Source organism: Physella acuta, unplaced genomic scaffold (genome assembly GCF_028476545.2).
Source record: "Physella acuta isolate Inbredline_101_S28 unplaced genomic scaffold, ASM2847654v3 ptg000255l, whole genome shotgun sequence".
Taxonomy (NCBI): domain Eukaryota; kingdom Metazoa; phylum Mollusca; class Gastropoda; family Physidae; genus Physella; species Physella acuta.
In genome coordinates, this window is record NW_026731774.1 from 102,125 (window position 1) to 118,624 (window position 16,500).

The window sequence follows — 16,500 nt, forward strand, 5'->3', positions numbered from 1 at the left end:
GGGGGGGGGGGGGGGTTGTAGGCGGAGGCGTGATGTCATTTTAGAGGGTGGGGGGGGGCGTCCGACCTTTTATGAGCTGTGATGGAGGGGTTGGAAGGAAGAGGTAAAAATTGTCCAAAAAAAGCGTGACGTCAGTTATGGATGAGCCCCTAGCCTGATTTTTTTCATCATTATATTTTCTTCACGGATTGCTAATTAAGCTTGGAATTCCACAACCGGATTTGAATCAAACTCTATTCGTATTCGATTCTTTTTGTTGTTGTTCAGAACGTTACCGTAAGCTGGCCATATCTCTTACACTATTGATTTTTAGTCCTGATCCTAATCCTATAAACCAGGGGTCTCCAGACTTTTCTTTCCGAGGGCCGCATTAACTATCAAATATCAGTTCGGGGGCCAGAGTTTATTCCAGCTTCCCCCCCCTCCTTCCCCCCCCCTACCGAAAAATGTCTAACCCCCCCCCCCCCTCAAATATATACACATTTTTCTTCACATTTTCCGTGGACAAAAAGATCTCCGCGGGCTGGATGAGAGGACCTCGTGGGCCGCATGAGGCCCGCGGGCCGTAGTTTGGAGACCCATGCATAAACCAAAACTCTTGCCCTAACTCTAACAGCCATACCCGCATCTGAAAACACAGGTCGGTCCTACAAGCACTTTTATAATAGGTTTTGTCGTCAGTTTACATGAAATAGGTCACCGGCCAAATCCGATTCAATGCCCGGGTTCTAAATCTAGAACAGAAGAACGTGATGTGACGTTCGGCGCTGCCGATTTCTATGTTACGGACGGACCGCGCACATAGTATAAAACAAGTACGACTTTTTTTCCACCCCTGCCCCATATGTGTTATATAACATTTCTATATTTTACAACCCCGCATCGTATGGCAAAAGTATAGTAAGCCCACTTGAAAAATGATCGGAACTAAAATACATGACCGCATCATTTTAGAGGAAATTGTTTATTGCATCTTGCTTACAAAAACAAAATTAACAACATTTGGGCCTATTAGTCAGTTGTATCAACATCCAGCTATTGTGCACAAGAGAAATGTATAAACAATGATAATAAACAATAGCTAATCAGTATTACATACCTTTTCTGTATATCACCATCGAATAGAGTGGAAGAGGAGGGTGGGGTAGTTACACACAAATGCACACACACGCGAAAACACTCACACACAGAAACACACACTTACTCACACACACACACACTCACACACAAGACACTGAAACACATTCGTACTAGCAAACGCACACGCAACTTCTAGCACTTAGTTACATCGGCAATGTCGATTTTAATACTAGAAATGATTTAGTAGAATCTAACTAAAACGAACGAAAACATTACTTCTCCCATTCTCTTTTACTTATTTAGATGTATTATAATGTTTTATATGAACTCCAGATGAAATCGTAGACGACGTAACTCTTGTGTGTGTGAAATGTTTTTGAAAGAGACGCACTTATCAGCGGACCGTAAAGGAATCCGTGCTTCCGAGTCAGCTCCCCCCTATCTCTCTCCCCTTCCTCCTCCACCCCCCCCCCGTCACTCAGAGCCTTCGCCCCAGTCTTGAATCTAGAGCACACATTCAGCCACACCCAAGCTTATTTCGTCCTCCCACACAGCTTAAAACATTGTGTGGGTGATATTTTTTTTGACATAAATGGGTCTCCAATTCAAATTTTTTTTTTTAAAACTTCAAAGTGTTTTTGCGGATTTATATTTTAGTCAACATCGCTTTCCCAAGTCTTTCTAAACCTTTTCTGACATTCTATTTCCCAAACTTTTTCTGGTGGCAACCATCTTTTTAAATTGACCAAGTTGCCAGCGACCCCCCCCCCCCCTTTATTTCAGGTTAAGCCTATTTGCTATGATGGTATATCTGCTAGATATGATACTGTTATCATCCATACTTTGTTGTTAACGTGTTGCCCTTGAATGTCCCAGAAAAAAACTTCATTTTTAAATTCATGACACGATTCAAATTAGCTTTCGACAACCAGCGTACTGCAGTATAGAAAAATATACCTCGTTATGAGAATCGATATTTTTGCGCACTTTTCTTCAAACAAAATGGGACTTCGTGGTCGGATGGTAGAGTGTACGATTGGCAACACGAAAGTCTTGAGTTCAAATCTCGGACTTGAATCCGTTAGAAGTTCCTGAGCCATGAGTCCACCCATGTTAAGGAAAGTAAAAGTGGCTGGTTGACCACACTATAATTTCCTTTATCGTGGTCTAAGAAACAGCTGAACCCTATTTCATTTACCTCAATGAGAACCAAATGGTGTTCTTTCTTGCTGAAAACTTCCCGTGAGATCCAGTCTCTGACCAGTAGCGTAGCGAGGGGGGGGGGGGGGGGCGGGGCGGGGGGGGGGGGACACATGTCCCTGGGCGCCGAGCTTAGGGGGCGCCAAAATGGGTTGGAAAAATAAATTGAAAAGTTGAGAGGGGTGCAAATTGAAAGTTTGAGGGGGGGGGGGGGTGCAAATCAAAATCTCGAGGGGGGGGGGGTGTGCAAATCGAAAAGTTTGTCCCCGGGCGCCGGGAAGGGTCGCTACGCCTCTGTCTCTGACGTTTGCAACAAGCCGAAAGAAGTCAAAATAATCTCCAATATATGCTGAATTTTTCCTGACGTTTCGAAAGTTTCGCCAAGTTATGACTTAGACTGAGAGCTGGATTCAGGTAAACCTACACAGAAGAAGTAGGTAGATTCAGGTAGGGCTACACATCTGAGCTGGGTAGATTCAGGTAGGGCTACACATCTGAGCTGGGTGGATTCAGGTAGGGCTACACATCTGAGCTGGGTGGATTCAGGTAGGGCCAGAGGCGTAGCGAGGGGGGGGGCGCGGGAGGTGACACCAAGGCAAAAACATAGCAAAATATATAGAGAAAATCGAAAGTTTGATGGGGGGGGGGGGGGTGCAAATCGAAAGTTTGAGGGGGTGGTGTAAATCGAAAATTCGTCCCTGGGAAGGGTCGCTGCGCCTCTGGGGGGTGACACCATTAAGTGCCGCAACGGGTAACACACGACCTCGCTACGCCACTGGGTAGGGCTACACATCTGAGCTGGGTGGATTCAGGTAGGGCTACACATCTGAGCTGGGTGGATTCAGGTAGGGCTACACATCTGAGCTGGGTGGATTCAGGTAGGGCTACACATCTGAGCTGGGTGGATTCAGGTAGGGCTACACATCTGAGCTGGGTAGATATAGTTAAGCCTACACAGTGGATTTAAATGGGCCCATATATCAGAGCTGGGTAGACTTACTCTGGGAATCGAACTCGTGTCTGCGATACAGCTCGATGCCACTTTACTACGAGCCACATACTTCACTAAATGTTTCCTCATATTTTTGCAAGTGTTCTAAAAATAAAAATTACTTAACTTAGCGCATGTCGATTTTGGAGCTCCTTAATTTTTGTTTGTTTTTAAAAGCTATAACAACTTTTTTTGGAACATATTTTTTTGTACTTTATCATTTAACAACGTTCACGTATCACTGATATTCATTATTCAGCCATACATTTTAAGCTTACCCTGAGATATAAAAAATCAAACAAAATTTTAACCATAACACTGACCCTTTTAAAACATTTTTTATAAGGGTATTTTTTTTAACGTTACCGTCATGTGCCTAATGTTGGCATAACAAAATGCATAACAAATGGCTATAGACATTTCTTGCGGTAAGTTTATGAAGCTTGAAAAGACCTTTATTTCAGAACCTCCCCACTTCACCTCTAAACGTATCGCTTGAATGCTATTTCTACGAGTTTTTGTTACCCCCGAGAAATGTAGAGCTCGAAATAAACCCCCCTCGTCTTGAAACAGGAACCGGATCTGAAAAGAAACTGTAACATTTAACATGTAATTGCCAGGGAGGCAAAACCTTAAATACATTCGTATAAAAGCAGCGGTAGATTCTTGTCTTATAATATATTTGCATCGTTATATATTATATCACTGTTTAAGCGAAAAGAACACATTTTAAATAAAAGGGGAGATTTTTGTTGCTTTTTAATTCCTGAAGATGAAAACTTTATTTATTTTGATTTTTGTTCATCTCATTTCGTCAGGTAGGTTGCATTTCTCATACAGTATTGACTTTATTTAGACATTTTTTTGGCCATATCGTGAAGGTGTTGTATTCTTCAGACAATATTAGCCCTTTGTGAGAGTAGGCTGGTCGTGAGGTTTGTTAAGGCTGTGAGGGCACTGATTTAACCAGCCATACTTCCAGAAAGACAACTTGTCATGATGCTATACTAAGTCTGATGTTTATTCATAGTCATTCGGTTGTTATATCTATCTATCGATATGTATGTATATATATATATATATATATATATATATATATATATATATATATATATATATATATATATATATATATATATATATATATATTCCATAGCCATTTTCATTTTTTTGCCTCTATTACTTTTGTTTTTATTACAGTGCAAAGTATCGATATAACATTATTTAAAATGTCCATATAATTCCATATATCACTAACCCCTATTTAACATTTTCATAAATCATCAGCAGCTATATATATATATATATATATATATATATATATATATATATATATATATATATATATATATATATATATATATATATATATATATAACAGAGACCACCACCCAGAAATAATATAATTTGGTGCTACAAAAATGTAGGGATTTATAAATTAAAAAATCTAAATGCCCTTTAATTTTTAGTTCCTGAGATAAAATTGCTTGTTATACCATTGGCAGTATTAAATACAATTTCTTTGTACCAGCCCTACAATAAAGAACACAATTTTTCAAAGAAATAAACCAGCTATCCCACTATCCTGCACCCGCCCCCAAACAAGCAGTGTTTAGTAAAGACTTTTTTCACCGGGAAGTGAGAAAGGGGTGGGACTTGAAAATTTCGAGGTTGGGGCGGCTGACTACATTTTGCGGGATGGGGGGGGGGGGTGAAGGGGGTGGTCGGACACCAGAAAAAGTACTTTTTTTTCATATAAATTCTATTACGTTCGGGGAGGGGGGGGGGGAAGAGAGAAAGAAGTGCTTTTTTTTGGGGGGGGGGGGGGGGGGGGAATAGAGAAGAGATGCCCAAAATAAACTTCTAAAATTCCCAGACGTAAAATATTTTTTAAAATTTTCAAACTATCTTCCACAGCCAAGGGTGCCACTGAAGCCCCGCCCACAGATTCACGTGAGTAGAGGACGAAGGCTTGTCTGATTTGCTGCATGACGACATTATCTGACGACATTATCTATACTTAGTGGCGTCGCTAGGACGGGTTTCACCCCAGTGCAGTAACTGAGGGTGTCTGCTTACCCTCTCCAAAAAATATTTGCATTTTTCGGGTTGGTGTCATCCCATTTCCCCAAATATTTTATTATTTTAACTGGATAAATCATAGTTTTGAGAGTACATTATGACTTTTCGATATGGTGCCACCCCTAAAATGGTTCGGACTGCACCCCCCCGGCCCCGCCTTGTGAGTCTTTGTGACGCTACTTTAATGGTTACATGAATAAAATGGTTACATGAATTATAATGTAATGGCTCGATCAATCATACTGTAATGGTTGTATCAATTATACTTTAATGGTTGCAACTAAAACTTTAATGGCTCCATCAATTATACTTTAATGTTTGCAACTTAAACTTTAATGGCTCCATCAATTATACTTTAATGTTTGCAACTTAAACTTTAATGGCTCCATCAATTATACTTTAATGGTTGAAACTAAAACTTTAATGGCTCCATCAATTATACTTTAATGTTTGCAACTTAAACTTTAATGGCTCCATCAATTATACAGTAATGGATGCATCTATTATACTTTAATGTTTGCAACTTATACTTTAACTAGGCATGCTGCCCAGCTTCGCTTAGGCTTTCGAAAACATTGAGAATTTGAATGCTTAATTAATTCGCCCGAAGGTCGGTCTACGACCTCAAGAGTTATGAAGAGGTTCCTCCGTGGACATTTTTTTTCGATTTATAGCTCATATAAGGTACCGGTCAGTCGAGGTCAGTTTTGACCCCCACATCGTAGACTTTTCGGCCAACCGGCCCCCGTGTTCTGTCGCACCAAGGCAAGATCATGCCAAATTTGAAGCGCCTGCGGCGCCGGGAAGTGCCCTATCGGACACCCGACAATCTAGATCTAGATCTAGATTCCTAATAGAATTTTTTTTTAAAGTTTAGCCCGAGCATATTAAAAAAGAATACATTAACCAAGTTGACCTTCTGTGTCTCGAACCCGCACCAACTGCGTGGTTTAATGTACACTAACATCTCCGCTATTTAGGCACCTTATAAAATACGGAGAATGAAACACGTATTTTAAAATCTTAACTTACGCGAATATGCCTATTCTTTCAAATTAATTTTTTATCCCAAATTAGCCAGTTCCAAACAAAGATTTTGTATAAAATAAATAAGTCTTGAAATAGTTTAGTCCTAATATAGAAATTTATTTTTGGAATTGATTTTAGAGAAGTTAGAGTCTAAATCTAGATCTTAGCGTCTACGTCTAGATCTAGTTATTGCGTAGATTTAGATTTAGATTTAGTCTAGATCTAGAATCTCTAGATCTAGAATCCAAATACATAAAATAAATGTTATGAGTTTAGGCCGGAAAAATTGTATTGTATACATTTCATAGTGTACGTAGATCTAAATCAAATTTGAATGAAATAGTTCATTTCTTTTCATTCTAAACACGGCAGATGACGTCATTAGTTAATGTATAAGCAATAGTGACGTCACAGTTTTATGCGTTCTTTTTCACATATATTAATGCTTTTCCGGTTGCATAAATAATACTGTTTCCCTACATTCGAATACGCCTTTAATTTTTATTTTTCTTCTTTAACTAAAATTGTGGTTATACATTTAAAACATCTAACATATTATTTTCAACAAAAGTCCGTAAAAAATTCTCGATATATCGCTGCCGATTCTGACGTGATGTCCGGCGAAAAATTTTTGCGGACAGAGAAAGAGAGAGAGAGAGAGAGAGATGTGCGCACATTGGGCTTTTATATATTAGGATAGCGCCATCGATTATACTGTAATGGTTACATGAATTAACTGGTTACATGAATTATACTGTAATGGCTCCATCATTCATACTGTAATGGTTGTATCTATTATACTTTAATGGTTGCAACTAAAACTTTAATGGCTCCATCAATTATACTTTAATGTTTGCAACTTAAACTTTAATGGCTCCATCAATTATACAGTAATGGATGCATCTATTATACTTTAATGTTTGCAACTTATACTTTAATAGCGCCATCGATTATACTGTAATGGTTACATGAATTAACTGGTTACATGAATTATACTGTAATGGCTCCATCATTCATACTGTAATGGTTGTATCTATTATACTTTAATGGTTGCAACTAAAACTTTAATGGCTCCATCAATTATACTTTAATGGTTGCAACTAAAACTTTAATCGCTCCATCAATTATACTGTAATGGCGGCAAAAATTGCACCGTAATGGCTACATTAGTTACACCACAATGGTTACATCAAAATGCTGCAAATGTTGCATTAATTATACAATCACATTATGACTTAAATGAATGAATACAAAAACTATAACGCGCTGACTCAGCATATTATAGCTACTTTGCTGTACTTTACTGTACAATCATTATATAAATAACTACAATCACCCAACTATAATGACTTATTACACAATAACCTTATAAGCTATATAACAATCACTACTTAACTTTAATTAAAAACACTAACTTTGACTACTAACAATGTTAAAATGACTGTATCGTAGATGTAGTTTTAACAAACTGAATGAGTCTTATCAACAAAAGTATTTGTAACTTCGAAAAAATATGGTATGAGCGCTAGTCTCCCATGATATATTAATCTTTCCTGTCGGTTGTAGCTGTAGACGTGTGTCCCTACACTGATGATGCCCACCAATGTCTAGGGCAAACCTTTGGCGACCTGAACTACTTTAGCAACTACACCATCTTTGTCGAGGACCCAGTCTCCACACAGGCTACATTGTGCAAGTACGTTTCCTCTTAAAATTTTTTTTTCCAAATTTCTAGTAAGAAAAACGAAAACCATACAATCTAAATAATTTTTAACTGAATAAATTGATAATAAGACATCTTAATTAGTAGTTATTAATCCTGAAACAGGTTAACAGCAGTTCTTAGTTATATATATATATATATATATATATATATATATATATATATATATATATATATATATATATATATACACACATATATATATATGCTAGTTTATACCCGTGCTTCGCTACGGTGTGGATATGGATATTACCTCAGAGCACCGCGATGCGCGCGGGTGGGGATCCCCGCAATTCTAACGGTTATTCCTTCAGCGGTAATACCTTTGACGTGAATATGGATATTCACGAAAATTTAACTACGGAAAAAAAATGGCGCAACGCTCTAACGAATGTCCGCCCCAGATTTCCCTTCTCCACCCGACCCGCGGCGTTATTTAAACCGCCGCCAAACAACATGTTTACCTGGGCGTCCGCACACGGAGAGACGTCCACATGGATGATCACATTCTCCATATTAAAAAAAAAACGAAGACAAAGTGTCTATACTAAAAATATTGTTCATGATTGTTCCACTTAAACATAAACTGGAAAGTACCAGTAGATGCATTGTAAATGTTGTCAAGGTAAAATAAAAGTGACAGCATATTCTGATAGAGACTGAAAGTACTCACTATATATGAACATTGTATAGTACCTAACACATAATTTTATTTTGTTCTACAGCGCCAAGACAGCGTGCCTTGAGCCTCTTTTCACGAACTGTTCGGAGAAGGCGCAAGAGGATTTCCTTTTGTTCAAGGGGCTGCTTGACTATCTATGTTCGACTACAGGATACAAAGGTGAGAATTAGTGCTGATAGTTCTAGAGGGTGGTGAAGATTGGTGTGTGAGTGTTGGGATGTGAAAGGAAGGATGAGGTGGAGGTGAAAGCTAATGGTGACCCAAATACAGACTGTATTGTTTATTAAAAAGATAAATGGAATGGCAATATGTGTTTGTAATTCTCTAACGAAACAAAAAGTGTTAAGTATTTTAAAACAAATGTTTATTTAAAAAAAAAATTAAAGTTCCCGTTTCGGACATTTACGATCAATTGTACAGATAGAGTTAATCTGTTTCTTGTATACGTCAAAAGAAATGAAGATGTGGTCAGCACCATGACCAGCCGCCTTTACCTTCCCTAACTCGCGTCAGGTAGGCTACCTATCAGATCTTGGTGAACTTGGTGATCCGAACTCGAGAACTTCGGGTTAGCAGTAGAGCGCTTTACTACTCAACCACGTCGTCCCATCAAATTATTATTATTTAAGGATTTGTTTTTGTTAGAATGCGTTACTAATGTAAACATTATTTTAATTAATCAGATATCAGAGTTGAAAAAATCTGAAGAAAGTTGTATAATTTTTTTTCCCTGTAGATTTTCTTGATTTTAATCCATGTTTTCAAAACAAGGAATTCATTGATACCTTCTACACCTGTGGCTTTAATTCCGACGTTTGCTTGTAAGTATGCATGCATTTATTTTTATCTTTGAGGAATCACATCAATAAGTGAACTATAAAGCGAAAGCGACTTGTTTATTACTAAACAATATTTTTGTCAACACAGTTATTATCTTTTAAACGATCAGGAAAAGGTGCATAGTGCATTTATTATAGTAAACAATAGTTTTAGAATAGTTTAAAGATGGCCCACTTCAATGAGGTCTATAGATGGACCAATTCAGTGTTGTCTAGAGTCCAGAGATCACCGGGCCAATTTGGTCAGACTTATTCAACTACACATCATATTGCTGATACCAGAATAAAATAAACCGGGAGTGATCTCCCCTAAACTTTCTCGAATATTCTTATATAAAACAACAGGGGATGGGAACTCGGGCTATAGACATGATTTTTAATCCATTTTAAATACTTAAAGTTTTAAAAATAGAATAAAATCTCGTAGACAAAAGAATTGCACACCAAGTGAACGTAAAATAAAAAAAGTGCATAATAGTGCGCAATATTATTAGTAGGCTACTTTATAAATTTACATGCGTTTTTTGAGAAATCGGAAATAGCGTAAATTAGTACTACCGGTCAACGAAAATTACTCAAAATTTGACAGAAGGTAGAGAATTAGATCTTTTACTTACATGTGAAATTTCATTTATCTACCTGAAATAGTACTCAAGTTAGAGGCTTTTGGAAAATTCAAAGTAGAAAAAGTACCACTTCCGGTTATCGGAAATCGCTCAAAAGTTGATACGGATCTACGATTTTGATAAAATACTTATATATGAAATTTCATCAACCTAGCTGTAACGGTACTCAAGTTATCGTGTTTACACACACACAGAGACACACAGATAGACACACAGACATACGGACAAGATTGCAAAATTATGTTTTTCCGTATCAGTGAGATGTAAAACGTCGAGATTTGTAAAAATCTCGATTTTTTTTGCACGATTACAAGACTTTCTCTATAGGCTACTTCGTATATACGAGAAAGTAAAAAAACAACCTTTTCTGTTGTCTGTGACCTGTCTGGTATCGTCTACAGGTTTGCATCGACACAGAAGAACTGCAGCATCGAGTTGGCCACTCGGCTGTGCCCAGGCAGCAATGTCCAGAAACTCAGCGACGCCCTGGACAAAATCTTCAAGCCAGCCACTGCAAATAAATGTCAATCAAACACCCCTGAGGAGACGACCCTGGGTCCTTTACCACTTGAAACAACGACAACACCCATGAGTTCAGACCCACCGACGGACACGACCCTCAGCCCCTCGCCAGTTGAGACGACCACAGCCTTGAGCCCAGCCCCACCCAGGGACTACAACACCTGCTACAGGTGCAGCAGTGGGCGGGACGACGAGTGCGAGAACGATATGTGTCCAGCCAATGGAAACATCTGGGCGTGGTCAAAGTTTCATTACGTCAAGTGTAGTGGACCGTGTATGTCTACCGTAACCCGAGGTTCAAATGCAGGTGAGTCAGGTGTAAAATATCTCATACGGGACGGTGTGGTCGAATGGTAGAACCCCCGACGGCTAACCCATAGGATAGTGTGGTCTACAGGACGTCTAGAGTTTACCCAGCTCACATGAGTACCTGACGTGTTGGGTAAATTAAAGGCGGCTGGGCAAAGTGCTGACCACGGTAATATGCAGAGGTCACCGAACCAGATGAGTTCTAGTTGACCAACCCATAGGAGCGTCAAGTTTGAAAAAGTACTTACTTACTAGCAATCTTGATTCAATGTTCAAGGACAGGTGAGTCAAGTGTAAGGTACCTCGTATGTCAACCTTGATCTGAGGTTCAAAATAAGATAACCATGAGCCAACCTTCTAGTAGAAAGGAGACAAGGTATATCTTTTTACGTGCGAAAACTGTTAGGATGTATACCATATTGCTACATATTTCTTGATTGCCATTCCGTAATATTTAAAGCAAGACTTTTTGTGAATAAAGACATTAAAAACAATCATAAAAATTCTATAACGTTTAGCAAGAAAAAAAAATCGAAATAAGTGAATAATTAAATAAATGCGTTGTTTATAAAACATTATCAAAACCAATTATATATTTGATTTTTTAAAAAAAAGTAAACTTTGATATGATATATAATCGGTAACTTATATCTTTTTTTTTTAAATACTTTTATTTGCAATTAAAACAAGTACATCAACATCACATTTTTTACATAGTTTCAAATGAAAACGAAAGGTTTTGAACATGTACATAATGAATATTTACATGATGTCATGTATATGATTATAACAAAAATTACAAAAGATGGCAGTAAAAGGGGTGAAGGTCAAATAAACGTGTCAGAAGTCTGGGTGGGGACTGGAAAGGATATTTTTCCGAGAATGACAAAGGGCCAGTGGAGCATTTTCAATGTAGGGAAACACATTAAGTTGACTAGTTAAAAGAGTGTTTATTTATGTACTGGTCGCATTGATTTTTCAAAAGGTTGCTGTGTAAAAAATGAGGGGAAAGAAACAAGATTTAGAATTTTAAAAAGTAAATGAATAGATATTCGAAATTGATGTTGGGGTGGGTGGTGGGATCGTTGGAACAGTTAAAGGGAAAGTGGTGTTTTCATGTCTGAGGGTAAGTGGATAGAGGGGGAGAGGGGGGAGTGGGTAGATGTGTCCGACGAGGCGTGGAGAGGGTGACTGCGTGTTTTAAGGCAAGCCAAGCGTCACATTTTGTGCTGTGTTATCTGACTGCTGAGGTGTTACCATTTGTAGTGTGTGTGGGTGGGGGGGGGGGGAGGGTTTGACGAACAGATTGCTGTATGAGCGAATTAGTGGGAGGGTGAAAGGTTGGTATGTTCAAGTCGGTGTTTATGTTTAGATGAATGTTTAGTACCGACAGGTTAGGGGTGGGTAGGCGTGTAGCTATCACGTGTAGGGATACAGTGGAGTTTTATAGATCAAAAAAATTGGTGTTCACATAAAAGAGTTAGTAAAGTTAACGAAACAACTGTAAGTGTTAATTTGGTGATAAAACAATGAATACAAAAGGAGTACGGGTCATTGGGGTCATTTGTACGTTGCGGACCAAAGTACCTTACATATATGATAATAGTAATATAGTAACAAATGATAGCTTTACAATGTTTGTAAGCTTTATAAATTAAACAATACACAAAAAGCAACAATAGGAAAATGAAATGCCAAATGATAAATGATGCGACACAAAGTGGGGACATGGGGGTTGAGGGGTGGGAGTTACATTGATGTTGTTAGAAATGTATTTGGATAATACATCATTGTCACTGTTTAACATAGTACTTCATCACAGGGGTGGTGGTGATGGGGACGAGGGGATGCAGTTTTGAGGGGAAATTTGATATTGGGATCATGAGGTTTAGGGGCGGGGGGCGGAGAGGGTGTGATGAAAGGGGGATGTGTCAGTTCGATTAGGCGTTCCAGGTGGCAAAAGCAGTGTAATATGTTCTTTACGTTTTGGTGTTGTTAATTATGGTATATGTGTTTGAGTGCTGTCATTGTCGAGTCGTCTACGATAAATCAAGTCTAGTACGTGTCCCGTGAACTGTACCTTGTCGTGTTTTGCTTTTATTCTGCTGTTCCAAATAGTCTGTCTATATATAGCTACCGTCCTTGCTTTTTGCTCTAGGTCCGTCCTATCTCTTTGTATTGGGATTTTGTTTAGAGTTATGACTATATCGATATTGTAGGTCTCGTTTTTTATTATTTTGTTTTCTAGCGTCTTTTTCATGTTTTGTATGGTGGGGCATTCTAAATAGATGTGCGTTTCGGTTTCGGGTGTGTTTTGTCTACATAGTGGGCAAAATGGTTTCTGTTGTTTTGCTAGGGGTGTTGAATTGTAGATGAGTCTGTAAGTTATTTCCCTGGCTTTGGGTGTGATGGTTTTGAGGTGTAGGTTTCTGAAGGTGTCCATTGTGTCTGTTAGAGCGTATTTCCTACACCATTGAATTCTGTTGTATAGTGGAGTTGAGAGCTTTTGCACTAAATTTTTGTAAATGTTTTGTGACTTTTTGTGAACAAGTTTTTCGTTGTTTTTTAATATTTGTAAACATTCTGTGTAAAAGGGACTGTGTTTTCCTCCTATGTAATGTGGAGTTGTATTATTGATTTTTGTAAGTTTGTTTAGCTGAATGCCTATATAGTAGTGAGCTAGAGGGTGAAAGTTTGGTTGGCTAATTATTCTGCTAATGTGTGTTAGTCTGAATGTATTGATTTTGGTCTGTATATCGTGCAGGTTTATTCCTCCATGAAGTTTGTTTTGTACTAAAGTGTTGTGGCTAATGTTTGAAATTGTGGTCTGAAATATGTACTCTCTAATGATTTTATTCAGATGTTTAATTGTTGGCTTTGGGATATTTTTAGCCGTGGCTATATAGGTAATTTTTGGGATGACATACCTATTAATTATAGATGACCTAGCAAAAATTGTTGTTGAGCTAAATTTATAAAGTGCTATGGTGTTTTGGATTTTGCTTAAGACTTGTTTATATCTAATATATAAAGCTCAATTCTGTATGTAAAAATAAGTTTGTTTGTTTGTCGTTGACGTACTTCCATGGATTTAAGTGTTAGACTATTATCGTACTCATAGTCTAAATTTATGAGTTAAAAAATTACTATTGAAAGTGTTGGGAAATAATTTTCAGTTTTCAAATTGATAGTAATAGTTGTAGGCATGTTCATTAAACATAATTTAAAAAAAAAAGAACAAAAATTCTAATTATGTCTGAAAATTATTTATATTTAGTCCTTTAGCACTTACTTTCCTTTGTTAAATTAGGAAAACACAATTACTTCCCTTTATAAAACATTGCATTAGTGGAAAAGAATTTACTTTTTATTACTTTGTTTTGGTGTTGGGAAAAAAATAATTACATAATTAGCGGGGATTGATCAAGTGCAAATGTTGTAGGTATTTTACGAATAAGCTTGGAGTATTATAATTGTTCATTTGGTTTGGTTTGGCACCTACGTTCGTTTAAGTGAGTGCAAAAGACTATGAATAAGTTGGGGCACTGTAGTCGATTATTAAGCTGAAACAGGCGATTCTGCCCCGGGCTAGACTGAGAGCACTTTGCGTTTATGTTCGCGTTAGTGTTTTCTTTGTGTTTAGGTTGGGTTTGCGTTAGTGGTTGCGTTTTGATTTGGTTCGTTTTTGTTCTTTCTTTTTTCGTTTTCGTTTGTGTTTTTTTCTTTGGGTTTGTGTTTGTATTTGTGTTTGTGGTTGGTTTTGGTTTGTTTTCGTTTGCCTTTTCGTTTTTTTTTCTTTGTGTTCGTATTGGTGTTTGTGGTTGGGTTTGTTGTTAGGTTTTTGTTTTCGTTTGCTTTTTTGTTTGTGTTTTTTTCTTTGGGTTTGTGTTTGTGTTTGGTTTTGCGTTTGGATTTGGTTTGTTTTCGTTTGCTTTTTCGTTTTTTTTTGTGTTCGTATTGGTGTTTGTGGTTGTGGTTGGGTTTGTTGTTAGGTTTTTGTTTTCGTTTGTATTTGTAATTGTGTTAGCGTTATGTTTGCGTTTTGTTGTTTTAGTTGGTTGTGGTTTGGGTGGGCAATGCCGGGTTTATGATGATTACTAAACACACAGGTAATGGTCTTTAACAGAAAGGTTTTTCACTGAAGCCAGAGCAGGGCCTGACCGGGACGGTTAGTAATATATAAAAATAAGATTCATGCTTTAATAGTTTTTTGTACATTTCTAGCAATGGTTTTGCAAAGCTATTTATAGAATGTCATACTTAGTGCTCACATACTTGTGGAGTACGTACTACACTCCTCAGTCTGACTTTAGAGCAATACAATTCTGCTGATATAGTTTGGAATTGATGGGGCCTGACTGTAGTTTTCTCTTCTTTTACTAGTTGTCCGTGGATGTTCAGACGGCAAGTTCCCAGGTCTGCATATCCCAGCCAATGGCTGTCTGACTCACAAGAAGGAAGTCACGTGCTTTTGTACTGGTGACCGCTGTAACACCAGAAACATGGTGCAGGAGCAGGCCAAGATGAGGAGCAGACGTAATTGAGGAAACGTCGGACTTCAAGACAATTTTTTAAAATTCTATTTTCAGGCCGGTCCAGCTTTTGAACCTCAGTTCTGTAAAAACAAATATTGAATCAATGTGGTATAAGAGATCGTAGTACTTAGTAGTTGAACGATGATCTTGTTAATCATAAACACAGTTGGGATTTACAAAAAGTTAAAATACAAACATTTTTCACACAGTATAAAGTCTGTAACAACACAAACACAAGCACATACATACGTGTCGCACACACGCACGCATGCACACACGCACACACATAATAACACGACGCCGCACGCATGGTACACGCATGCACACGCACGCTACACACATACTCATGTACATAGTAACACATCCACTCCAAGTTCCTAGAGGCACCTTGTTTTTCTGAAAGTCTTGCATTTTTCCTTTTTATAAAAAAATTGTTTGCATAACTCTAGTAGAATAAAGAACTTCATACATCTTTAAAAACAAAATTGTGTCTGTTTTTGCGAGTGAGCAAGGACACACGTTATGGTCAAATGTTATTCAGACTAGGATCGAATCCAATACAGATTATCAATAAATATTATCAATACACAATTGAGACATAATTGAAAAGTTTGGGACCTGAGCTCTGGAACATCGTTTTTGTGTGTCGTGTAATAGAGAAAAAAAAGAATAGATGCAAACAAATTTAAAGTCATTTCCCTGTGTTAAAAACAGATCATGTTATTAAAAATAAATTAAAAAAAAAACCGCAGCTTTTAAAAAAAACATTTAACGGGTCAAAAACATAGATGTCGATTTGATATAAAGTCTAATTTCGTACCGCAATAATAGCTGTTAACATTTAAAAAACACACGAACCTAGAAAAAGGGCTAACTAAAATA

At 37.6% G+C, this 16,500-nt stretch overlaps 1 protein-coding gene across 1 annotated transcript; it reads left to right on the forward strand.

Annotated features, from left to right (window-relative positions):
* Positions 1-3,885: 3,885 nt before the first annotated feature.
* On the forward strand, positions 3,886-15,670 carry LOC131938685 (uncharacterized). The gene is made up of 7 exons (XM_059296814.1): positions 3,886-4,089; positions 5,189-5,224; positions 7,949-8,078; positions 8,831-8,946; positions 9,524-9,608; positions 10,654-11,081; positions 15,467-15,670. The coding sequence occupies exons 1-7, from the start codon at positions 4,044-4,046 to the stop codon at positions 15,625-15,627; spliced, it is 1,002 nt and encodes a 333-aa protein (XP_059152797.1). The 5' UTR covers positions 3,886-4,043; the 3' UTR covers positions 15,628-15,670.
* The last annotated feature ends 830 nt before the right edge of the window (positions 15,671-16,500 follow it).